The sequence below is a fragment of the Colias croceus genome, chromosome 11, assembly GCF_905220415.1.
Source record: "Colias croceus chromosome 11, ilColCroc2.1".
Taxonomy (NCBI): Eukaryota; Metazoa; Arthropoda; class Insecta; order Lepidoptera; family Pieridae; genus Colias; species Colias croceus.
The window spans coordinates 5,830,867-5,857,565 of record NC_059547.1 but is presented as its reverse complement, the minus strand read 5'-3'; the positions used below and the strand labels follow the sequence as shown (position 1 = coordinate 5,857,565).

At 32.0% G+C, this 26,699-nt stretch overlaps 3 protein-coding genes across 3 annotated transcripts; 1 reads left to right on the top strand and 2 right to left on the bottom strand.

Annotated features, from left to right (window-relative positions):
- Window positions 1–1,515: 1,515 nt before the first annotated feature.
- On the bottom strand, window positions 1,516–10,893 carry LOC123695328 (sodium-dependent nutrient amino acid transporter 1-like). Its single transcript, XM_045641147.1, has 14 exons — window positions 10,790–10,893; window positions 8,263–8,334; window positions 5,445–5,715; window positions 5,070–5,283; window positions 4,936–4,979; window positions 4,706–4,853; window positions 4,449–4,527; window positions 4,109–4,212; window positions 3,714–3,900; window positions 3,308–3,484; window positions 3,106–3,205; window positions 2,821–3,000; window positions 2,642–2,736; window positions 1,516–2,542 (listed from the first exon to the last, which is right to left on the bottom strand). The coding sequence occupies exons 1-14, from the start codon at window positions 10,790–10,792 to the stop codon at window positions 2,369–2,371; spliced, it is 1,848 nt and encodes a 615-aa protein (XP_045497103.1). The 5' UTR covers window positions 10,793–10,893; the 3' UTR covers window positions 1,516–2,368.
- A 4,442-nt stretch (window positions 10,894–15,335) lies between these two features.
- Window positions 15,336–20,054, bottom strand: LOC123695325. The gene is made up of 12 exons (XM_045641143.1): window positions 19,797–20,054; window positions 19,318–19,707; window positions 19,036–19,241; window positions 18,288–18,962; window positions 18,032–18,200; window positions 17,797–17,960; window positions 17,561–17,714; window positions 17,225–17,376; window positions 16,806–16,862; window positions 16,289–16,373; window positions 15,959–16,074; window positions 15,336–15,711 (listed from the first exon to the last, which is right to left on the bottom strand). Exons 1-12 carry the CDS (start codon window positions 19,906–19,908, stop codon window positions 15,541–15,543), a joined length of 2,451 nt encoding a protein of 816 aa, XP_045497099.1. The 5' UTR covers window positions 19,909–20,054; the 3' UTR covers window positions 15,336–15,540.
- A 216-nt stretch (window positions 20,055–20,270) lies between these two features.
- On the top strand, window positions 20,271–26,667 carry LOC123695342 (carboxypeptidase B-like). The gene is made up of 8 exons (XM_045641169.1): window positions 20,271–20,391; window positions 20,471–20,700; window positions 23,798–23,903; window positions 24,017–24,225; window positions 24,775–24,932; window positions 25,525–25,644; window positions 26,052–26,190; window positions 26,548–26,667. Exons 1-8 carry the CDS (start codon window positions 20,300–20,302, stop codon window positions 26,655–26,657), a joined length of 1,164 nt encoding a protein of 387 aa, XP_045497125.1. The 5' UTR covers window positions 20,271–20,299; the 3' UTR covers window positions 26,658–26,667.
- Window positions 26,668–26,699: the final 32 nt, after the last annotated feature.

Below are 26,699 nucleotides of genomic sequence, written 5' to 3'. Positions count from 1 at the left end.
CAACATAGTCATTTTATTAAACCCTTAAATTAATCGCCTGAATGATATTGGTGGTGAAATTTGCGCTATCGAGCTTCTGCTGTATCGATCTCAGAAGTAGATAAGTAATATAAACAAATGGAAACTGGTTAATTTATAATTATTTTTATTCACCAAATTAGATTTTATAATTATCTTATCATAATAATTGGTGATTATTCCATTCCAATTTATTGATATAATCAGTAGTATCTTTCTAAATAATGAGGCGAATAATTCCATTCCATATTACGACGATATTGTGTAAACGTAATTTAAGAAGATATACAAAAGAAGATATATAAACATAAGATAAGTATGTACCTATAAAAACCAGAGCCCGATTTGACCTTAGTGTCACCCATGGGCATGGGATAAAAAAACTGGCTTCTTCGGTTTCTGTTTCTTGTCAAATATTTGTATAAAGCTATATGATAATATAGATTTAATTATAGAATCATTTTAAAATTAAATTTGTATCAAAAAGGCTTTTTATAGGTTAGAGAAGAATCGGAAGAATCTCTTCATGAACTTTTTGGTAGAGCTTTTTTAGCCCTACAATTCATATGTACATCTTTTATAATATTGCCGCATTGTATTGGACATTGCGCCTCTTCATAACTCGTGATACCTAGTATTATTTTAATGAATTTAGGGTGTTAAACTTAAAAAAAAATCGTAAGTATGTATTTCAATCAGTTTATTTTTAACAAATGATTTATGAGAAAACGTATAAAGCGTATATATATGTTACAGGAAATGTATGTAATCCGTCATTGTATATAATTCCTAGGAAATGTATACAATTCCTAAAGTCGTACGGAAATGTGTGAAATAAATTATTTTATACACATTTCCTAGGAAATCTATACATTTCCTAAATAGCTATCGGAAATGTAAAACATCTAAGTTATTGGAAGGTACGCGGGACGAGGGGTATGTATGTCGCAGTCGGATTGTATAATCCGCTGTATTACAAACGGCCGGCATTTTGTAATATGCCGAAAATTCGTAATCAGAAATTTTTGGTTTGGATAAGGGGGTGGGTTAGGTTAGGTTCGTGTTTTTTAAAACTACTTACACAGAAATAGGAGCCTCACGAAGTGGGGCTCCGTCGGCTCGCGACCGTCTTTTTGTAGAATTTTAGAAAAAGACGAACTATATGGAAAACGGGGACAGCGGGACGAGGGGACTGATTACTTACCAAATGAAAATTTGATTTGATTGAATATAAGTTGATTGAAGAAATGTCAATTAGTAAGATAATATGAACATACATAGGTATTATTATTATTTTACGGTAAGACTTTTACCCGATTGTTTCAATAAGTGCTATAATAAAAAATAACAACGTGTTTTATTACAGAAATCATTTACTTTATACATTTCCTAGGATATCTATGCATTAAATAGTTTATCAAACAATATTTTATATATTTCCTAAATGGTATCGGAATTGTACACATTTCCTAGGATTTGTATACAATTCCTTGATTTCATACATTTCCGGTAACATATACATATAGGTACATAAAGAATAATCTACTTGAAATAAATTACACAACCTTACTGTTTATTTTTATCGTAGGTAGGTACCTCACACGGCACACCGAACAGAAAATTCCTGTTCCGTGTTTCTTCACAATACAAAAACCTTTGAATATCTACAAGTTTTAATGTGTATGTTACAACTTCTATTCATAAGCGTTTCTATCATAGCATAAATAGTCATGTATGCTTTAATTTTATTAAAATATTTTTATATCACATTTCAGTAATATCAATTTGTACAAATAAATACATGTATCTTAACAATGTCATAACTATACCTACTATACTTTTAATATTATACCTAACATAATATACACCTACGAACCAACTTTAGTTAAAGCATCATAACTGCATGCTTTATGAAAATTATTTAAATATACAAAATAGGATAGTTATTGTTTTCACTGACTTAGGTTTTTTAGGAAACGATATGTTACGTTAGGAGTTAGGACATTATGATATTTATGATACCAATAAGGTAGTTCCCGACTGCTAAGAAGTTTTTTACGCAAAACCAATTAAAGGCATGATAAAGTATTTAGGATAAATAAATAAAGAAAATTAAATTATCTAGCTAGTTACTTTTGGCGAGATTTTGGTAACGATGAGAGGTACATTTGAACAAAAATTTATATAGTAATACTCAAGTAACACATTTTACTAAATTGTTTATAGTTACTATGTTAGTACCTAACACTACGTTTCTATACATTATATAATTATATCTACAATTAATTAATATTAGCGTACCTATCTATTTCTATAAACAATGTTTTGTACTATTTGGTGTTGGACGTAATTAAAAGGGTCTTTTATATCCCCCCGTTAAACTGAGCCAAATGTGACGACCCCACGACGTCTTCTGTTCGCGCCTGGCGGATTTGGCGTCTTCTTTAAATTGAGACCATCCTTGTTTCTCACTTGCTGCACGCGGACCCCAACTGGACTTTGGACTGAATGAATGCTTCAGAGTCTGTGAAATAATTGAAATTCAAATTTTTAGTTTGATTTTTCATGTAAACATAGCGAGATATTACTATTAGTCACTAAGACAAACGAAAAAGATACACACCTGAACAAAGTTTCCAGTTTTGTATTTGTACAATGCGATAAACATAAATATAGGTACAAACAGTACACCGACGATGAGCATCATGTAGCCCGAGACTAAAAAGTAAAACGAAATTTAGTAATGCAAAAGAATAAATAAGTTAGAGATAAAATAGCATATTAAAAACGTAAATTACTCACCATATCCGGCTGTAGGATAATAGTAACAACAACCGAAAACGAGCGCTTCAAATGATTGTAATGCATAAATAAATACAGTGATGAGAATAGCAGGAGCGACAATACCCCAGCAGAACCGCCAGTAGATCGATGTTTTAATTCCAAGCATATATTCAATATCTAAGCAAACGTTTTCTAAACCTGAAATTTTTAATAAAATTATTATTAAATTTTTATCAAATTTCTATTACTTAACTACAACTTGAAACAAAGTCATGAAAAGTAAATTGAATTATAGCTAGTTACCGTAAATCCAAAACACTCCAACGATTTCCGTAATAGCACAGAACAGAACAAGGAAAGTACCACCGTAGTAATCAACAAGTTCCAAAATGTATTGACCACCCTGTAACCAATTTATTCATGAAAAACAAAATAAAATGTACAAATTCGTGCTCTATATTTTCGAATGACAAACATATTTAAAATGAAGGAAATAAAAACTAACCGGGGTAACATAAACAAGTCCAATAGCAAATCCACTGGTACAACAGAAAGCAGACATGTAGATTGTGCGCACTCGTGGGAAGGAGTCCATTAGTACTGTGTTGATCGTTGATAGCAGAGCTACCGCAGATCCTACTCCGAGTACCAGCATCATAACGAAGAACAATACGGAGAATAACTGAAAATAGTGGTTAAAGAACAATTAGTTAAGTCAACATAAGAAAACTAATATCATAGACGAAAACCTATAACAACATATCAAAATTTAGAACTCAGAAACACTATTAAAATAATATACAAGTAAATTTCAATTACATTATGATTTGTTTTAGAATAATTTACAAGCAAAGGTATAAGGGATTTGTTGAATGCATTATACCTAAGTATGTATCATTAATATAAATTACCTGTGGTTGGAAAGTCTTAGCAATAGCATCGGGGTAAGATACGAAGGCGAGACCAGTACCGCCTGAACCGACAACATCTTTAACTTCTCTTTCTAGAACATACGCCAAGTTGCCCAGGATACCAAAGATTGTAATACCAGATAGCAAACTCGTGAATGTGTCCAAGGTGGTTACAATCATGGCGTCCCTAAAAATATTATCATCGACATTGTTATATTTTAATGGTGCAATTTACAATAAGGTTTTAAAACATTTTCAGTTGTATTATTTTACTTATATCGTTATATTTTTAAGATTCAAATACTGAAATATTTGAGAAATGAAATATAATATGCTATATAAAGACTGAAGGTAATTCTGCGTTAAAGTACCTATGTACGGTAGGTATTATTTACCTGTATACGTTTTGTTTGAAGCCGTTGTATGAGGAGAACATGATAATAGCTCCAGTACATACTGACAATGAGAAGAACACTTGCGTAACCGCTGAATACCATACCTGTAATTGAAATAACAATCATTATAGCTATTTTTAGTGTTCGCTTGACTGTTCAAAATCTTTTTAAATTGTTAGTTTCTGGATAGCTTCACGTTCATTCAGATATATTATTTACTTTCAAAGTGTAGGACATCTATTTTGAATTTACATTATAATAGGTATATTATAGTCATTACTCATTTGGTTATCGCATGTCGCAACGCATATACATTGATCATAAACAAATATCTACTTACATTCAACTCCAACAGCTTATCCCATTGTGGAGTGATGAAGTATAATATACCATTGCCAGAACCTGGCAAAAGTAATGTGCTAGAAACATAAAACATCTTTTTATTGAGTGAAATTATTATTGTATTCCATTAAAAGCATTTATTTCAACGTAATTGTAGTTCAAAACAACTATATACCTTAAAATATGCTAGTCTATTAATTTGTAAAGTGGCCAATTATAGAAACAACCAAGTTATTTAGCATATGTACTACTAACGTGATGAGCAAGATGATCATGATGACGTAGGGGAACAGCGCAAGGAAGTACGAAGCTTTTCCTGAACTCTTCACACCGCGTGATACGATGACGAAAATGACAAACCACGACGCAAGCAGACACAAAGTTAAATACCAAATGGGTAAACCTATAAAAGATAATTAGTATTTAGTCGTTAGTAATTGTATATTTAATTGTATTCGAAATTATAGTAGGAATAAACTACCAACCGAGACCTCCTTCAATGCCATCACTCTGCTGAAGAACTGTACGCCTGAAATTAAAAAAGAAATAATTAATATTTTCTCCTACAGTACCAACTACCAAAGAATAGATTTTATTAAGATTAAAGAAGTGATCTTACGTAAAGTATAGCTCAGCGCTACTTGTACCATTGAGAGTGTGGTCGAAATTCTCCGTTTGACCTGACGGCACACAGTTTTCCCAGGCCGGATCACACACAGCCCAAGGAAGTGTAGATTGGAAGCTCATGGATAAATAATACAAACACAAAGCGATGATGGACACGTAATACGAGAGAATGTAACCACATCCCAGAGCTTGAGCGTACCCCGTACCTGTAAGAACAAACTTATTACTTAATAGTGAAAATAATTTGGTACGGAGAATGAATTTGGTAAGTTTGGCTTCAAAAAATCGGAGATATATTCTGACCTTATTAAATTGAGAAAAACTAATAAACTAATAACTAATAAATAATAGATCTATAAATACAAACCTTTCATAGCGGGTGACATAGACCAAATCTTCACAGAATTTCTCGAGCTGAATTGTCCCAAAACGGCTTCCAAGTAGTACATCGGTTTTCCCACTAAGATGAGTACAATGATGTATGGGATGAGGAAGGCGCCTCCGCCATTCTGGTAAGCAACGAAGGGAAACCGCCAAACGTTTCCCAGACCCACAGATGTGGCAATGCACGACATGAGGAACTCAATCTGATTTCCCCACATTGCACGCTCAGGTTCTTCATCAACCTCCACATCGTCCTAGACAACGTAATAATTGTTTAATAATTCAAGCCCTGGAACCACAGACACAATAGAAAATCTATTGTGTCTCGGACTGATCGGGCCGCTTGAGGCTCAATGGGTAAAAGTATCTGAGATCTCATCCTTCACGATAGTCGAAAGCGCCGAAAGCAAGCTGAAAGACTAGGTACTAGTGCCAAATTTATGAAAGCAATATGTATCTTATTGATTAATTTTAGTTAAAGTGTAACTTAACAAATATGTATGTTTAACCTAATATATTAATATTTATTTTATTTTTATTTATTACACTTTATTCTAATACGATCATTAAATGATAAGAAACAATAAAAAGAAAATGTAGTACCTACTAGAAAGATGTAGTACAATTGGCGGCCTTATCACTAAGCAGTGATCTCTGCCAGGCAAGCAAGCGGTAAAAATACAAGTGATAACTGCGTTAAAAACAACCGACTTCAAACTTGCACTTGCAACATTTACAAAATACAGACAAAAATGCTCATAAAATAAAAACTACTGGGCCTATCCGAATAAAATTTTTATGGGACCAATTCGACACCATCCCGCATCGAACAAAAAAAGTATCACGTAAATCGGTTCAGAAACCTCGGAGTAATCGGTGTACATACATAAAAAAAAACATACCGGCCGAATTGATAACCTCCTCCTTTTTTTGAAGTCGGTTAAAAATATATTTAGTAAATAAAATTTTGGAAATAAAATTAGAAAACTAACATGAAGTATAATACTTACACAAAAAGTACATTATATGCAAATAAATAACTATACATAGTACATACATGTATGATAACTATCCATACTAATAAATTATAAATGCGAAAGTATCTCTGTCTGTCTGTGCTCAATCACGCCTAAACTACTGAAATTTTCATGAAATTTGGTATGGAGATATTTTGATACCCGAGAAAGGACATAGGCTAGGTACTTTTTATCCCGGAAAAATGACGCAATCTCGGAAATCCCACGGGAACGGGAACTATGCGGGTTTTTCTTTGACTGCGCGGGCGAAGCCGCGGGCTTACATAATCTATATATGTATAGATTATGTAAGCCCGCGGCAATAAATCTGTAGAAGGGTCAATTCTGTACATTGAAAATATTGAAAAAATAAATAGCAGGGGGTGTTACTGGATCGATACCAAACCCAAATATGTGATTAAAAAAATTTTTGTCTGTCTGTCTGTCTGTCTGTATGTGAAGGCATCACGTGAAAACTAACGGTTCGATTTCGATGAAACTTGGTATGATTATACCTTATTATCCTGGGCATAAAATAGGATACTTTTTATCCCGGAAAAATACGTAGAAAAAAATAAATCTTAATTTTTCTTAATTTTACCGCGCGGACGGAGTCGCGGGCGGAAGCTAGTCTTACATAATATACAGGGTGTCCGGGCTGTCCCACTGTTGGTATACTAAGCTCAAAGGAGGTTATAGTTTTGCAAAGGCTGAGTACGTAAAAAATAATTATAAAATTGCATATGCATTTTTTTGAAGTGAAACTTCTTTATCGGGGTTGGAAAAAAATTTAGTGTAACATTTTTTCGTTACGCGTGCCATGTTTCGGTTACGCGCCATCTTTTCTTATCCCTGACCCTACCACGCGTGATTCGACGTATTTCTGTAAAGTTGCATATTATAGTAAATTATTTTTTTGAAAAATAAGGTCTTAAAGAAGTTTCACTTCTTACGATACGATTACGAATAGAAAAATAAATAAATAAATGATAATACAAACATAAAACTACAGAAAGTATAAAAAATATATTCCAAACTAATAAATGTAAATACATATAATAAATATATATCTACTAAATATATAAGTTATTAATATATTATGTATAATAGCTGAAGAGCTTGTTTGGTCGTTCACGCAATAACGCGCCAATCTCAGTAACTATGTGTCCGTTTTTAGAATTTATTATATATTATATCCCATTATCGAGGAAGGCTATAAACACAGAAAACTGTGATTTCTGTGTTATAGGCTACATTATATCATTAAGCTTACACCAAAAAGACCGGAGCAATGCGGGTAGATCTGCGGGGACAGCTAGTATATAATAAATCACCTAATCCGATACACAAGAAAGTGAACTAAAAAATAATATGTAGGTATACCATAATACAATCTTATCATTTTATTCTTATAATTTTTTTATAACCAGATGGATAATTCGTAGAAACAATGTATTCACAATATTACATATCGCAGACTATCTTATATCATTTTTATTATTTGCTTTTATATATTAATGCGCACTTATAGTCAACAATAAAATATAGGAGTGTGACGATGACAAATTGTTAGTCACGTATGGTATAGTTACCTGTATAATATTAGTAAAACACATAGATATAAATGTGTTTGTATGTGAATTAACTAGCCCTCGTTTCTACTTCGCAATATCAATACAATTTTAGAAAAAACGGTTCATTACTTAGTTTCGGAGTGTAGGTACCTGTGTACACTGAATAATTTTAGACATAGATAATCCTAAGTAAATAATTAATAACAATTACCTTTTTCTTCGGTGGATCGTCTCCTGCATTGCTAAAGCCTTCATTTGAAAACGCGTTGCTTTCCGGCTTACTCTGTGAATAAAAAGGAAATTAAAGAAATTGTAGTTTGTACAATGCAATTTATTACTAAACAAATTATGGCAATGAATCCAATAAAATAAACTGAAAAAATGAATTAATTAAAACGTCGTCAATATAGATACGTGTTAATCAATGTTATGTGATTTACAAATAGCATTTCTAAATCTACGTCTGTTTATATAATATAGGTACCTAACTAAATAGTAAATAAATACATCATACATGTATGGAATGGAACCACTATACATACGTACCTATATTTAAAGTATACATATTTATTTGATCTCTCTTTGGTAAATTCTCTACCGGATCCTAGTTAATATTAATAAAATATTGTTCTTGTAAATAGGGTACCTAGTTAATAAATTCAGAATTTTCGCTATTTCACGAACTTTTTCAGTATAACCGACTGAAATGAATGAAAACACTGAGTTATTTATTTTATAATATTTTAAATCGTTTACCGTGTGATAGTACCTACACGCTTGTTTTCAATGCTATTTAAACGTTTCCTCACATGCTAATTTTAAGCAAGGGTATCTTAAAACATTGAGCACTAATTTCCTTTACGACGCAGGAGGGCTACAGCCGCCGAAGTATAAACCCAATTACCTATGGTAGGTATTATCTCCACGTAACAATTTTAATATTTAAGATGTGTTTTTTTTTTATATTTCCTCAATATTGGGTTGTTTTAAAATGTGAAAATAGATATGAATAATGAACTAGACTTACAACAATGAACAGTGGCTTTGGCAAGTAGGTAAATTAGTATTATTCGTACATTCATTCAAAACGGAATATTTTTATTATCTTTTGAAGGATATTTAAATATATGATAATTTGATAAAAGTTGACATTGTTGATATTGGTTACTTTCGGTGAATCAGTTTTATCAAAACTAATTACAATTATAAAGGTACCTAAACCTTGTTTCAAGGAAATTAATTTCATTAATAATTTTCATGGCTTCCAGAAATTATTAACATATTATAACGATTATTTTATTGTTGTTTGATTTAAAATAAAATTAATTAATGCATATGGTGGTGCAGTTGTATCAAAACGTGTCTTGTTATTTAGATTTCTATGATCAAGTCTCAAGACCTTAGATCAAGTCCTTATCCAGGGTTACTACTTACTAGGGATCTTTTTGTACCTACTATGGAACTTTGGTGTTGAGTGATTTTTTTTCTTTTTATGTAGTATATGAATATGTACTTGTATATCAGTATATTCATTGAGGATATCGTCATTTCCGCAGCAAATTATTACAAGGGCACACCTATAGACACAAAAACAAGAAGTCTTATCATAAAGAAGCCTTTTTAAGTTTTAGTTTGCGAGCCCTGAAAACCAATGAATATCACTCCAGAATGTTTCGTTATTTTCAAAATATTGTACCTACAGTTTCATTCTCATCTGTATTTACTAAATATAGTACCTAGTTTTTAATTAGAATAATAACTTATAAATATATCTATTGCTATTCCCATAAAACTGTATGTATGTAACGGTATATTGTTTTAGCACAATGTTATGAAAATAAGAACGAAGAGCAGGTAAATAAATGTAACAATGACATAAATAGATAAACCAGTTATCTTTTTTCATTGTAGTTTAATTTGGCAGAGATACATACAAGATTATTATAAACCGATGAATTAAATACTGAATTTTATACAAATACTAAAGAGTGATGATCTTTGTATTCTTCGTTTTAAAATTTGTAATGTGTAATTTTTTAAATATCCAGAATATTTTAAGTGGTTTTTCATTCGCTAACAACTTACGTGTTATTATTATTATTGCTATATAAATAAAAATTAGATTTAAATAGAGAATTAATAGGTACTTCTTTCTTAACGGCTTGCATTAGTGCTACTTTTAAAATATTTTATCTATCTAATCAGGCTTATGAGAATATATTACAATATGACGATGCAATGAAATAAAGGTAGTTACGTATGGCTTTATCTCATATCGTCGAATAATAAGCAAACGATATGTTTGAAAATAACAATAATTAATAATTGACTAAAGTCACGTGTCCATATCGATACGTTAAGCCAGACTTTTAGTAGGTATATTTTATTATGCTACTCCGAGACTCAGTATGTAATTTTCCTCATCATTCGGGTTGCCTGGTAGAGATCGCGGCAAGCGATAAAGTCGCGCTCTATTGTTAATTTATAATTATTAATTTCAAACTGTGTCCTAACTATGTGGTCAATATGGTGTACCATAAATCATTTTTATTCACTTTAAAAAATAGAAATGAATATATAAACTTACTGTATGGTATCCTTTATTTTTATTTTATTCATATTGACTTTTATACTATATGTAGATATATTTGCACTTGCTTTTTTAATATTCCATATTCATCTAAATACTAAAATTATTATTATATTAAAAGATCTATTTATAAAATAATGGTATTTACCATTTTGATATATTTTGAGACCCTTCACTTTAGATCCAATGTTTCCAATACACGATGCATAAATAAATATATAAAAAAACACCACACCACTAAAGGATTAACTCACGAATGAGGTTCTGGGTTGTAATCGGCATGGTTTTATATAATTATATCTATCGCCGGTTTGTCTTGCTGAGCTATCCACTTATCTAAGTTATTTTTTGTAAATGATTATAATTATCGGGGTAGATGGAGTTCAGTAGGTATATTACACATGTCAATCTCTTTTCGTAGAGGATGCTCGTTCTCGTACATTGTAGGAACAAGCCTCTTCCCTGTAATTATCTCTACCAGTAACAGGCGGCAAGCCAAGCCAAGACAGCAATTTTCAGGAGAAATGTACTGTAGTTTCAAAAGTTATTTTTATAAAAATAGCGATCGAATTTGGAATAAAAAACATTGTTATACCGCCAAATTGTGCAAGGTCAGTTTTGCATTGAAGGTTGATGTGTTTTAATAACAATACATGAGTGCAAAAGTGCAATTTTTGTGTTGTGGTTATGCACACCGAAAGCTTCCTTATGCAGGCCTTGCCGTATAAGGAAGTCTATATATTTATGACGATTTCGGCGTTTCAAGCTTTTCGACCATGTGGAATGACGAATAATGTGCATCGTTTTTATCCTTAGAGCAAGATTTTATCATACGGGCTTCAATCAACTTGTAGTTTGTACTGGTCGATGGTACTGGTATAACTAATGCATCCATTTCGTACTTCCTAGTTCTTGTTGATAAAAATGCTTATATACATTAGTAAAGTTTGTTAAAATATTAAAAATATGTTTATCGTAACTAGTGTAATCATAATGTTTATCAATGCAGATACCGTGAAAAGTACGACGAAAATTTATTAAAATAGTGTAAGTGCTATTAGTATTAGTATCTATTAAATTATATTAATTATAGTATTCGATTTAACATCACATTACAATGGACAAATTCTTTATTATTGAAGATACTTTGTTTTATTTGACAAAAATAAATAGGCGTGACCTTGACTCATCAACAAAAAATCTAATCGTTCATATCGTAGATTAGTTGCACCTTAGTACAAAGTTGTTACCTACTTGATTAGTTAATTTTTAATGATAAAATATAAAAAATCGTAGTAGCAAAATCTGATTATGAAATTGACTTGTTAATTGTTTGTATTTGGAGAAATATTACTAAATTTTAGTGAATAAAATTGTAGTTTCCTAACTAATGATATAAAAGGCTATGAAATTATATCAAAGTAAGTTTAAGTTAGTTAGTTCTAACACATCTTTTTCAGTTTTTCATTGGATTTTCCCAATATTGTTAATCGATCGACCATCATCAAAAGATTATGATTATGCTAATTGATTACAATGATATATTATACATGATACGGGATACCTATTAATTGTTAAATAAAATATGATAATTTTGAACTCTGAAAATCTTGCAATCTACATATGTAGCTATTGCTTGCCCCAGCTTCACAATAAAATATGCCGATGTTAATCAATAAAGACGAAGGTTTTTACTGGTAAATAATTTATATTAATATTTTAATCGATCGAGTAGAGTTCTTTTTGAGCTGTTATTTACGTAAAAAATATATACAAATCTTTCATCTTTATATTATGTTCTTATGAATGTAAAAACGGAGGCAGCGTCCTTGCTCAGCTTCCTTGCTTCCTTAGTTCCTTCTCATGTGAAAATCTTAAATTATGAGAAAAAAATAGCACTTCTAACTTGAAATAGTTGATACAATAATAAATTATCAATGAATTAAAATTCTTACAGGTATATAAAAAAATCATAAAGGTTTATAAAATAATAAATTATTATTATAAATTAAATTTTACCATTTCTGTTTTATGCTCTATAATAAAAGTCTGCAACATCCAGTTATGCAACTTCAGGAAGTAGGTACCTTATAAAACCATTTTCCACTTCTTCTTATAAAGAATTAAAGTCTTTAGATCAGTTTGGTACCTATAAGATACCTACTAACTCATAAGATACTATATTAGTATACCTACATTTAGAGCAATTACGCACTGTCGACTAGTCGCCGGCGACTCGCAGTCGCTGGATAATGGATTACACCAGAAAGAGTGGCAAAGGGTGTTTGTTATTTAATAGAATTTACGATGAAAATTTAGAATTACGAAATGATTCGAAAACCAAGGACTTTTAATATAAACAACATGCATCTTTCTGAACCGCCACAACCTCATCTCGAGGTCAGGCTATCCATTCATTAGGTACGCCACACCTTGTATATCCTACAAATACCTAATTTATAATACAAATGCGAAAATTTGTGAGGATGGATGGATGTGTGTGTTTGTTACTCTTGGGATGAAACTTTACATTTGTATAAGTAGGTAATACCAACTAAATTCGATATTTCTCTTATAAATTTTTAACAAACCTTAATAGCAAGGAACTAGAACCTTCGTTCCTCTTTGAAGATAAAAGCTATCGTCCCATCGATCATTTTTCTATATCTAGGTAATTTCCGAGGAAAAAGGTGTGCGAAATAATATTGAACAATTTATTGTTACGTCTAAAAATTACTATATTGTAATAATAAGATATAATCTTCTGTTTTGGCTAGACTGAAGATAAACTGTAGCCAGAAGATATTTTTGATACTGAAGACGATTAATTTTATTAATCATTTCTATTTATAACTACGTTTTCGGCCACAGTTTCACACGTGTATGTACCTACCTACTCATTATCACATCATACTTGCTATTAATTCAAATGTTGATAGCTTTTGAGATTGATCGAAAGTCTGTCTTTACATCTGCAGCTGATAACTTTTTAAAAACATAATAATATGAATATAGCGAGAATCGTGATAAGATCTTCTTATAATGTAAAGTAAATGTCGGGTATGCTTATTGTATTAACCACAGAACAGGTATTAACATTGTACACGTTGGGTTCTTTCTAATGTGACATTTTGTTTTTAATATCTATACATATAATAAATCTGTAGAAGGGTCAATTCTGTACATTGAAAATATTGAAAAAATAAATAGCAGGGGGTGTTACTGGATCGATACCAAACCCAAATATGTGATTAAAAAAATTTTTGTCTGTCTGTCTGTCTGTCTGTCTGTCTGTCTGTCTGTCTGTCTGTCTGTCTGTATGTATGTGAAGGCATCACGTGAAAACTAGCGGTTCGATTTCGATGAAACTTGGTATAATTATACCTTATTATCCTGGGCGTAAAATAGGATACTTTTTATCCTGGAAAAATACGTAGAAAAAATTAATCTTAATTTTTCGGTTTTATCCATAGACGTTGTTCCGTAGAACCGCGAACACACGTTGCGTATTATTATAGGCCTAGCCGTATTTGGGAATTGGGTCCAATAGATATTTATAAGATTTTATTGTCAGAGGTACCTACTCAAAATGGAGAAATAAACCATCCACGCGAAGACCGACATCCGCGCGGACGGAGTCGCGGGCGGAAGCTAGTCCATACTAATATTATAAATGCGAAAGTAACTCTGTCTGTCTGTCTGTCTGTTACTTAATCACGCCTAAACTACTGAACCAATTTTCATGAAATTTGGTATGGAGATATTTTGATACCCGAGAAAGGACATAGGTTAGGTTTTATCCCGGAAATCCTACGGGAACGGGTTTTTCTTTGAAAACGCGGGCGAAGCCGCGGGCGGAAAGCTAGTTTCTAATAAGCCGCTTTCCTTTTATGTAAGTATGTTATTATTAGTATTTATGAATAAGTACCTGCCTCTTGGCTTAGCTTATACAGGCTGGATTTTTGAGACGGGCCTGTAAGATCAGGTACCTTAACCGTTACAGTCACAGGAAAACATTCCTAAAAATATAGCATCGTTTTGCTCTCCTTCTCTACATAATTACTACTTCGTAGCGAAAATTTCGTAATATAAGAAGTACAAAGTTTTTATTTCACGTATTGTATTGATAAGAGCAAGCCCTTACTAATAGATTAAAAAAATAAAGACTAAGTTTCAGTGATTCCAATTACATGAAATTATTATTTACTCCGATTTCAAGCGATGAATAACATTTTTAACTGGTACTTGTCACTATTGTCTACATGACTCTTACTTTATCAAATATTTTCCTGCTTCACGATTAAAAGCAAATTTTTGATGCATCATTTATCCCCTTTATGAGGCAAAACTATAAAAAAATTAGCAAAGAATTAAAACGACAGTCTTAGACGACAGTGATAAATTAAGACATTACAAAGAACAAACGTAGATGATCACCATACCAAATATACCCGAATTCGTCGGAGTTCATACTATTTTGTATGCTTAAGTATAGGTTATATTAATCATCATAACATATTAAATAGCCATATTGTTCATAATAATTACTAAAATCGCAATTTTTACTTTTAGTCGCATTTGGATCTTCATGCGAATAGGAATTTTCATATAACATGTATCATCAAGATTCGTAATTTGTGCATTCTTAAAAACGTACAATAATTGCCATCAACATAGAAATGAAACATCAAGAATATTTACGAAAAATTATATTTACATACAAAACATGATATAGGTAAATCGATTTCACTTTTCAAAGCTAAATTAAATCTCGAAACGAAATATCAAATAAAATTAGCGAGTATATTTCATTGTACTCCAATAATAACTTGTATAAATATAGGTCAGAAAGCTTAGACTCTCCCAAGCTCTACATTACGTAGCACCTTAACATACATTCTAAAGAGCTGAAAAATGTAATAATAAACTAGTTGATACATAATACAATAAGATAGGTGATGATATGATATGTGCTCTTGATCGAGTTATGGTAACGGGAGGTGGTCCCAGAGGCTCTACGCTTTGTAAGAGTAGCGTATCTATCGCCGCGTATGCTTCGTGAACGACTCTCTGAAAAACATACATTTTATATAATAGACGATAGTAAGAAATACTTACATTACAAATTATATAAATTGTTGAAAGATTAAATTATTTTTTTGTTTCTATTACGAACTAAAACCACAGAGCAAATCTCAAAAGAAAAGCTTTCCAAGTATCGTGTAAGTACATACTTCATTTTTCATCTCAATATCCAGGCATACAAAGTTATGTATAATAAGATGAATTTTGGTTCATCTTATTATACATCACTAACCTCAGTTATAATTCTGGAGTTGTGGGAGTCTGAGGGTCGAAACATCATAACTGTATAGGTATTGTCTATGCCTAAATGGCCGTCGACCCAATCTTCTATGCCGCCGGCGTAAAGCGCTGTTAACCAAAGAGTATATTTATTCAAAATATCGTAGACGTGGAGATATAAAAAAATTAATAGCTAAGGAAAATATCGACTTAAAACAAGATAAGTTATGTTAAGATTTAGGTAAGTACCTATATAAGTTAAGGTTTAAAAACGACTTCCGAGATAAATAGGATTGATATCCTGATAATAAAATATAATGCAATTGTTATAAAGCTTATTTACGTAAAAACTCCGATGTCTGGCCTGCTACATAAGGCCGACCACTGATACTGTATGCAGCAGCTGCAGCGCCTGACGCTCGTTGCCTCTATAAAAAATTTAATTTAATGTTCTATTCAACTTACACTATTTAATCGTACACAAAATCCAAATCTAATCAAATAACTTAGCAAATAATTAATCAAACAATAAAAAAACATAACACGATTAATTCAAACATTGCCTAAGTTATAAAAACAAACACTTGATTAAGTTTTATACAGATTAAGTGATTACATAGATTTTAGATTAAAGTTACGCACGAGCAAATAAGGGCAATGTATTAGGCAATCCTTTATCTTTTGCTTTGATTGTTTAGTAAAATCAATAGACTTTGCATAATACACTAATATAAAAAGTCAAATTAAAAGCAAAGCCGTGTTATTTTGTTACTACAAAAATGTGATAAGATATGGCATATTATACCGTAGCACCGGTTATCAGTTGTCATATTATTATAACGGATTGATTTAATACTTACATAAACGTGATCAAAAGCTCTTTTCTTGCGTGTATGTGAATACGGATACATCACTCCCTAAAACGCAAAAAACACATGTAACCTACAAGCTATCGGCACTGTGCGATCTTAAAAGATAGCACAATGCTTAGCACAATGTGAAGTCGTGAATAACTACGTTCGTTTACAAATAATTTTTAAAACAAAGCTAAACTATGCAAAAGCGTGTCGGTCATTTCAGTCGTGAAGCAAATATACAAAAAAAAAGATATTATATTAGAAATGCTAATATTTTCCTTTTACAGTGGCAGAAAAATTGACCAATAATAATTATGAGAAGCTACAGTCACTTATTGGAGATGCCTCTAATTGTTAATTAATACCAAATAGAAATCCTGCACACTGAAAATAATATATAGAAATAAACTCAGTTATCATACCAATACGTCTCCCTCTTTAAAAGCTATGAAGGTGTAAAGAGGGGTCTTTTGTTCATGTAAGAAGTGTGTGAGTGCGCGCGTTTCTGCCTCACTCAGCTGTCTTGGACCCGCGTATAAGGGACCACACGGATGCTCTGAACGTAGCTCTTCAGCTAAAAGTAGATTTAACATTTTGAAAATAAACAAATCCTTTAGTGTTATAATATAAAATTATTATTCGTTCGCATCCTCAACAAAAGCCTCTCATAAACTTAATGGATAATTAAAGAAATCGTATACTTTGTAAAATAACCTATGAATTAAATTATCAGCGCTAATATATTTTATAGCTCGTACTTGGAATCCATTGATATTCAAAATTCCGGTCTAAATTAACTCCATAGCAAGGCTGAATTGTACATCTGACGCCATACAGCTCACAAGCTTGGCACGAATCTCGGGCCTTACATGACGACCATGTTTGTTTCAGATTTTTTATCCATTCCCTGCGCTAATGGCGATATACATATTTAATTTAAAAATACATTAATTCAAAATAAAATAGCTGTCTACTATTAGTACATTATACTTACATGGGGAAAAGTCATGGAATATGCATACCCATCTGGATTAAAGACAGGTATTATCCAAAAACGATACTTTGTAAGGAGATCAGCGTGTGCTTCACTCCGTTCTATAAGTTGGTAGAGAACATACATAGCTGCTGCGACAGAGTGATGATCCCTGCCTTGAATTCCTAATAGAACACAATCATCATATACATAAAATTCCAGTTAAATAAACTGTTACAGTACGTTAATTAGTTACCAGCAATTATCATAACAGTCTGTTTAGCTGATACTATTTGTCCACTAGTCGGATCATCTACAATCATCATATGGATCGGATTTTCCATGACGGTAAAATTTCCCGCAGTGATATCTATCCACTTGGCAACTGGACTTTCTTCTGCCCATTGTTTCAGCTGAGATGTTATCTACAATAGTAATAATTGTCAAAAATCTAACTCACATTTGCAAATAAAAAGGAAGCTCGAGTCAATTATCATTTAATTCAATGTTACCTCATGCAGCGTTCGGGGTGAATTAAAATTAAGTTGTCTTAGTTTTATAAGGTTACATGTTCGATTTTTCTTAATTTCTTCCTTAAAAGATTTTGTTGTTATTTCCAAATCAACGATCTCGAGTAAAACTCTGGTAGTCAATGTTGTTCTATTTTTAAAGTCATCGTCGTCATCATACTCCAAATTTGATGATAATTCGGTAGTGTTATCATATTCTTCTAAATTACTATCAAATGAACTAGATTTTGCGTTGATTATAGAACTATCCTTTCCACTTCTGTCTTCAATGTCTTCATAAGAATCAGTACTTCCATGTTTATTTTTACTGGTGTTTTCGTTTTCGTCATCTCCATACAGTACCATGTTATATGTATCAATTTCTTTATCCATAATTTTCTTTTCTTTGCCGATTCGTCTCTCAACGTCAATAGTGCGTCTTGTTGTTTCTATAGCATTGTCATCTTCATCAATCAAAAACTTACTCGTAGAAGTACGTTGCAGAGTTTCAATGGCATTATATGTTGTACGAGTTGGAAATGGCTTATTATATATGTTAAGATTGTCTAAATCATCATCAAAGGTCAAAATATTGAAAAAGTCAGGCGTTCTCATTGGAACTATAATATCTGATAACGGTGAAGTTCTTGTAGGATGAATTGTTGTTTTATATGACATCTAAAATTAAACTATAGCTTTATATATTGATGCACAGGTATTTTGTTAAAATAGTGTTCCTGTGAATACTTACAAATTTATCAACAGTTCGCGGTGTTAAAGGTCCCATTGTTTTTTGTTTAGTGAAAAGAACAGTAGCTACCGGTGCATATTGCCGCACAACATCGGTGTTGGACCTTTGAATAAACTGTGGACCAGATGGAGGGCTTTCATCACGCTGGACGTGACGATCTCCACTGAATTTCAGGATTGGCCCAACCTGTTGTGCTCCTTTAAGAACTATTGAATAATATTACAAGTTAAATTTACGCGTTTGATTATAAGAAAATAGGTACTATAGTAGCTAAGAGCCTACCTTTGCTCTTCGGTTTTATTGGAGGAATTTTATCGTTAATAATAACTGGAGATACAGGATCTAAAACTATATCACCTTCATGCCGCGCTATAGTCAAAGTTGTAGGCGGCACAAATCGTGTATACTCTTTGGATAGATCCGGTGTTACTGTAGATGGACGCAAAGTAGCTCTTTCAACAATCATCTTTTCCTGAGCCATTTTTAATGGTTGTATGTTAACAGCTACAATCGGTCTAGGAGTTTGACGAATAGTTACATTATCTACAATTTGGTTTCGAGACGTAGGCATGGGAATATCATCTTCCAATACTTTTACAATGAAAGCTTGTGTCGTTTCTGGATTGGAGCGCCATCGAGTATATTCAGTTAGAGCTCGTTTTCGGCGAAAAACTGAAGATAGAAATTCAATTATTATTGTATTTATTGTCTGATTTTCATAATCTATTTCACGTTTATAATACTGAATGCACTGAGCTTACATGATAGTGTACACAATGAACAATTGTCATGTTCGGTGTAGTTGCCTTTAAACCCATACGCTAAATAAAAAGTAAGGTTTAGTAATATTAGCAGAAAAGCACCAAAATTCATATTAAGAAATATATTATTATCACAGTTGACGTGACATACTTCTGTAATGACGTTTATGGAAGAAGAATTCTTGAAAATAGCCAGAATTCTAATAGTTTTCAAAGCAGCTCTATATACCTACCTAGTACCTACTGTCTACACCTATGGTCTACACATTTACCTACATTAAAAAACTAATTAAAACACAGAATTGAAACCTTGATTGAAACATGAATAGGACTTTTAAATATGTTTCTATTTGATATTTTTATATATGTGATTAAAAAAATGTACACCCACACTACACCCACGTCGTATTTATCGTCTGTCAAAAAAAATAGTTTCATGATAGGTTTAGATCAACTTATGTGAAAATATTTTGATGTGTGTTTTATATTACAAAGTATTCAATATGTTGTTACAAATCAAAGTATATATGATTTCAGTATTGTATTTATTTGGAATATTATTTATGATATTATTTCCGCCTCGTAACTATGAACAGTTAGTACTGATTCTCTAGTAGGTAGTTATATAAATGAATTTCATTTTATACTGAAAAATAAATATGTATTCATTTTAGATCAGGAGCTAAAATGAGGAAAATACGAAGTACAGGAAATAGTTTGAAGTATTTACAGTACATTGATCAAGAAACATTATTAAATATTACAAATCGCATGGCGAAAGATGATCCAGAAATGGTTCGATTAGTGCATCTCACTCCACGCACTTCGAACAACAACACGATCGTTGCATTGGAACTGCATAGCGATACACATTCTAGGAAACCAGGAATACTCATTATAGGAAGTAAATATGGTTCACTGGCTTTGCCTCTCGGCTTCACATGCGTAATCAAAGGGAAAACCTCCAATAGTTCCTGTTCCCGTAGGGGAGAGGGGGGCATAATGGGGACGTTAAGGAAAATACACAGTAACATGATCAACGCAATGTATTTATTAATTAAAATGAATCACAACACTTTGGTTACTTATTAAACTATCATTAGGCATAGAATTTGGTGATGTAAATAATCATATCACGTTATAATTTTAATTTTTTGAAACTATTATGAAAACCCCATCGTGCCCCAGGGTAGGGGCAGAATGGGGTACGTATTTATTTTGCGTCACAATACAAGCACATGTGGATTTCTTCTGTGTCGTCATCTACACCAGCACAAGATATATGAGCCCACCGTCCACATAATTGACAAACCACCCAACCTTCCGAAGACCTTAAATAGTGTGGTTCCCGTCAAGGCAGTAAGGTAAAGGCTCCTAATACGGCGGTAGCCAAAATCGCTTCCTAATACGGTGGTATTTCTATTTTCGAGTTTTATTCCTGTTTTATAAATTTTAAGTACACCAAAACGTAAGCTATTTATTCCAAATTTATTACTCCATGACTTAACTAACGTTTGCAAGTATAGCACATAGACAACACAACAAGATCAATCAATCTGTGTAACGGCATCGACATGAGAGGTGTTTCCATACAAACGCGAAACAACAAAAGTAAGTACACTAATATTTATAAACTAAGTTTTTCGTATTAAAAAACCGTTCAAGTTTGTATATGTATTGTTTATTGCATTTTCCTACTATTACACTCACTATTTAAATAGCTTGTTTCATATTTGTAAGTCATTTTCTACCCAAAAAATAAGAAATAAAATACCGCCGTAATACGATACAAATTTTATAGATTAATCCTAATACGGTGGCATAACTCCGAAATAGGAAAAATACTGGGCATGTTTAATTGTTTATAACTTTCATTTTATTTACTTATTGAATTAATTCCAAGATTAGTTGGAATAATTATTAATCTGATAAATTAGAAACCATATTCTGCGGTATGTTTTCTTAATTAGAAATCCAGTTAAATATGAAAATGGTTGAGTACAAAATGTTTGTTTCTTAGAAGGGGTAAAAATAGGAAGGTGTAGTTTAATGTATCACAAATCATTTATTTTGTATAACTGTTGATTTGAGTTTTACACATCTGAGCCAAAAAACTGTTAGCATTTGATTAAGCATTTACATTCTCTTGTTTATCGAATTTTTGATGGGTCAGAATTAGGATTATTAAAAACACGAGTAGTTTTCCTATTACGGTGGTAGATATTTCCAGGTAACTCTGTATTAGGTTTTATATGATCTCCTATTACGGCCCTATTTCATAGAACTTAAAATTATCAGATTTAGGGTTGCGTAAATAAATAAGAAGTTTTGTGTCTTTTTTGTGGATTCTTATTTGATATGCGTGTTTTTTTTTTTCCGATAAAACTAAAAGCATAAATGAAACACAGTAAAAGTGAATCAACGTAATCAAACCAATGGTTAATGAATAAAAAACTTACAATTTACTTTACTAACACATTCCTATTATTTAACAAATATTATTTGTACGGAACTTCAATGTATATAATATCTGACCCTCCGTATTAGGAGCCGCCTACCGCAGTATTAGGCTCTGACCAAAATCATACCTCCGTATTAGGGAAAATCGACATGACTATTTAAATATTTTTTTAAAATAAGAAATATCATGAAAATAAACATAGACTCAACAGCAATACAAAATTTAAGTTCCACTTTTAACGATAAAGTGGTTTGGCACCTTTAGAAAGACTTAGAAATGCTTATTTTTGATACTTACTTTCAAATGTTGCGAAATACCTCCGTATTAGGTGCTTTTACCTTACATGCACATGGTATCCTCGTCGGTATTCTCTTCAGAAGAGTATTTTTGGGTCTTCTGTTTCTTAGAGTTCTTCTTTAACTTGGGGTCATTTGGATTAGAACATTTCTTCGTTCTCTTAAATTGTTCTCGTTTTTTCTAACATAACGGGATACCCCATCGTACCCCGTAGCCATGTCCCCGTTATGCCCCAATTCTCACATTATTTTAAATAACAAATCAAATAAAATGAGTGAGGGTTAGAGTATTTTTGTTCAAAACATATCAATAAATAACTTATCTGCAATAACAAAGTAAATACATGATAGTAGCAACATAAACACTTACCATTTTATAAGCGTATTCATAGTCACTCAAAATTACATGAAATTACGTTGAAAATCGTTTTTCCTATTAAAAATCAAACGTGCGCAGCCTTTCGCCGGTCACTTTCAGACTTAAGAGAGATACAAATTGGCTACCTATTAGCGAAAACAAAACACATCTAGACCGTATAGTTTTCTGTAAGTGTGGATGGCCCCGTCGTGCCCCGCGTCCCCGTAATGCCCCCCTCTCCCCTATAGGATTTCCGGGATAAAACCTATCCTACGATTCAGGGGTTTATGCGTGAAAAATGCAGACAAACAGATCGACAGAGGGACAGAGTTACTTTTCTAGTTAACGTTAAGTTATGTCTATTAATATTGTAACTAAAAGTTACAATACTTGAATAAACTGTGGACCAGATGGAGGGCTTTCATCACGCTGGACGTGACGATCTCCACTGAATTTCAGGATTGGCCCAACCTGTTGTGCTCCTATAAGAAATATATCTATTCATATTAAAATAAAAAATATGTCTATTAATATTGTAACTAAAAGTTACAATACTAATAGACATTTTGATAACAATTTAAGGGACCCGTAGTTCATATGTAGAGCAGAGTATCGATCCTATACCTTTCGCTATCATATCGGTCTCGACATGCTAGCTTAGGTTAATGATATGATGAAATCGAGTTTGCTATAGCGAAATAGGATCAAATAATTTTTATGGTTAGTATTGCGGGGATTTAAATAGAAACTACATAACTAAGGTCAGGATGCGACAAGGCAGCAAGCAGCGTCATTGAAATAATCTACCTACTACTATATTACTTACTATGTGGAATCTACTGCTCTTATGCAATCAGTTTTTAAGAAATTAATATTATAATTACAGCACTGAACGGTATGGTGTGGGGAGCAACGAATGCAATAATAGAATTGGCTGAAAAACTACTGTACGATGCTAATTATCAAACGCCATTTTTTAATGATTATGACTGGTAAAGATTTTCGTTTATTTATAAACATTTATATGTATTCAACTACTTACTTTTAAAAATTACTGACCGTTAACACAATGTCATGCATTTTCATCAATTTTATATTTCCAAAGGTACCTCATCCCTGTTGTGAATCCAGATGCAGTTAATTTTACAAAGAACTTGCGAAAGTTTCGACCAATACAAGAACTGCTTTGGTCGCGTAACATCACCGCTAGGAATAACACCCGGCCTGCTTTGTGGCACAAGAATGTACATACTAAACTTGGGGACACCTGCTTTGGTACTAATATTAATCGGAATTTCGCATATCATTGGCGAGGTAAGTGAGTAAGTGACATGGTATGAAGAGATAGCAAATCTTTCTTAGTGACTATAGGTAATATCTAGCCTTATTTTATTTGAACTTTAACCATTACATCAAGTACACGATAGGTACCTACTGATAAAACAGATGAACTTGTAAATACCTAAATGTATAAATTCAATATACCTTTCTACTGATAAGTGATAAATTACAGATTAAGGAAAATAATTAAGACAGATATAATAAATACCTAATAAAGTTTTATAAATTTTGATCTCTATTAATCAATATGTCGCTGGATTGCATGGAATGACGCAAAACGCAGAAAATAATAATTCAGTCATTTTTCTCATCTAATACCTGTATTTTATTAAGTATTTTCTTCATAAATATTATCTGTCCAATATTATTTACAATTCGCGATATTATTATTATTTAGCGCAGATAACAGTATCGCGTGCGAGAATTAAATTCTTTTGCGAAAGATAAGGCAGCTGCCTAGTGAATATAGATACCTACGTACATAAATAAACAAACAAACAAACAATTTGTTTTTCGTTACAGACGATGTTTCTAAGCCTCCAGACGTTTGTTCCCAATATTATCCAGGAAATAGACCTTTTTCAGCCGCTGAATCACAAGCTATTCGCACATACATACATAAAGTTGAAGATGTTATTCACATAGCAATCAACGTGCACGCAAGTTTTGTACCGAAAAAGGTTGTTGTTCCATTATTAATTCGTACCTATACTAATTCAAGAGAGTTTGTTTCGAATAATAGCGGTAGGCAAATGCGAATTATTCTGATAGGAAAAGCAAAATAATAATAATAACTACCTATTAAATTTCATTATTTCCTATTTAATTCCTATAAAATGTAGGTAGATACTTATATTTTTCTGCACTGAAAATATCAAGAATGAAATTTAAGTAATAGTTATTATGGAATATCTATAAAATTTCCACAATCTCACTTTCTTTCGACACCAAACTTTAACTACCTATATAATGAAAACAATGAATGGAGAGGTGTAAGGTAGAGTACATTTATGCTATACTTTAGAGTTTAGACTATTAAGCACAGAATACTGATTTATGACTAAATAGATAGGTACTGTACAACTTACAAGTATAAACAACAACAGTTTGGATATTTATTATAAATTCGTTTTAATTAATGATTATATTTTAATCTTGATAGAGGCATTATAAAAATATATGATTATATTATATTCAACATTATTGAGCAGTATATAATTGGATTAAATATTGTCAAAGATTTTATCATGTCTGCAATTTAATCTGTTATAGGAATTTATATTGTACCCGTGGAGATATTCGTTACGTCAACCAAGCAACTATAGGAATTTACAAGCTATCGGGGAGTATGCTGCAAGACAGGCAAGATTACCAGATGGGCGGCTTTATGAGGTGAGAGAAAACTATACTCACGCATTGGTGCCTATCGCATAAATGCAATATAGCTAAAGATACATTCAACATCAACAGGCCGTATTGGTTCCAACTGTACCTACCTGGTCGAGTACCGGTTGATACACAGTAGATTTTATAGATCATGTGTAATTCTAAGAAGTAAGTCTTCGCTTCATACCTCTGGCTCTATTGAAACAATTTGTGTCATTTGCTTGAATCTCTGAAAATATTGACATTTCCATGTACCTATTTAGTTTTTGAGATTCATTAGGAAGGATTAGACATATCTTACATACTTACTAAGCGTAGGTCACGTTGGCTACTGTTAGAATAATACAGCGATAACTTATTTTTTTTGTATCTCAGTCCCAAGATACAACATAGTGATGAATTTATCGATGTAGGTACATCAAGAAAGTAGTGATGGACGAGTAGCTGGCTCTCTGACGGATTATGTTTCAGGAGTTCTTGGCACAGATCTCGTATTTCTCCTGAAACCATTTCACCCAACGTTCCCGAATATTACGGACACTTCAATACTCGGTAATTTTAAAAATTGTTGGAATTTAATACTGATTTTGTTATGGTTGCAGCAATTAAGAAAAAAATTTTTGACGTGCTCTTTACCACAGTGCAGACTTAATTTTTCGAACTAGTCAAATTGTGTTTATTAGATGCTTCGTGTTGTTTATTATTTGTTTAAAGACATCATAATGTTTTATCATCGTGGATTGTACAAATAAACATAATTTATATTATCATATCTATCATATTTTGCCCTATGGCTATCTATACAGGCTTATAAGTTGTAATTTTTATGATTTCTAACAACCGAATTTTCGAAGATAGTCAGTAGTAGATAGTAATATTTATTCTAATATAGCTTTAATAATATTTCAGAAACATATGTGAAGAAAACTATAACATCCATACTGAGTTTAGTACGAGGTTGGCGTAGCAGCACTAAACAAAACACCCTTTCATTCTTTGGGAGAGATGTAGAGTTTTAATAAAATGTGTGTACCTAATAACAATTTCAACATTTTTTTTTC

Coding starts and splice junctions, on each gene's coding strand:
- LOC123695328 (XM_045641147.1), bottom strand. Junction 4,980..5,069: donor AGCGCTGAGCTATACTTTAC/GTAAGATCACTT, acceptor TTTTAATTTCAG/GCGTACAGTTCTTCAGCAGA. Junction 2,543..2,641: donor AAACTGGAAACTTTGTTCAG/GTGTGTATCTTT, acceptor ATTATTTCACAG/ACTCTGAAGCATTCATTCAG.
- LOC123695325 (XM_045641143.1), bottom strand. CDS start 19,908: ATGAATTTTGGTGCTTTTCTGCTAATATTACTAAACCTTACTTTTTAT. Junction 16,863..17,224: donor TTAAAGAGGGAGACGTATTG/GTATGATAACTG, acceptor TTTGCGTTTTAG/GGAGTGATGTATCCGTATTC. Junction 15,712..15,958: donor ACTCCAGAATTATAACTGAG/GTTAGTGATGTA, acceptor TATGTTTTTCAG/AGAGTCGTTCACGAAGCATA.
- LOC123695342 (XM_045641169.1), top strand. CDS start 20,300: ATGTTGTTACAAATCAAAGTATATATGATTTCAGTATTGTATTTATTT. Junction 20,392..20,470: donor CCGCCTCGTAACTATGAACA/GTTAGTACTGAT, acceptor TATTCATTTTAG/ATCAGGAGCTAAAATGAGGA. Junction 24,933..25,524: donor CAAGTTTTGTACCGAAAAAG/GTTGTTGTTCCA, acceptor AATCTGTTATAG/GAATTTATATTGTACCCGTG.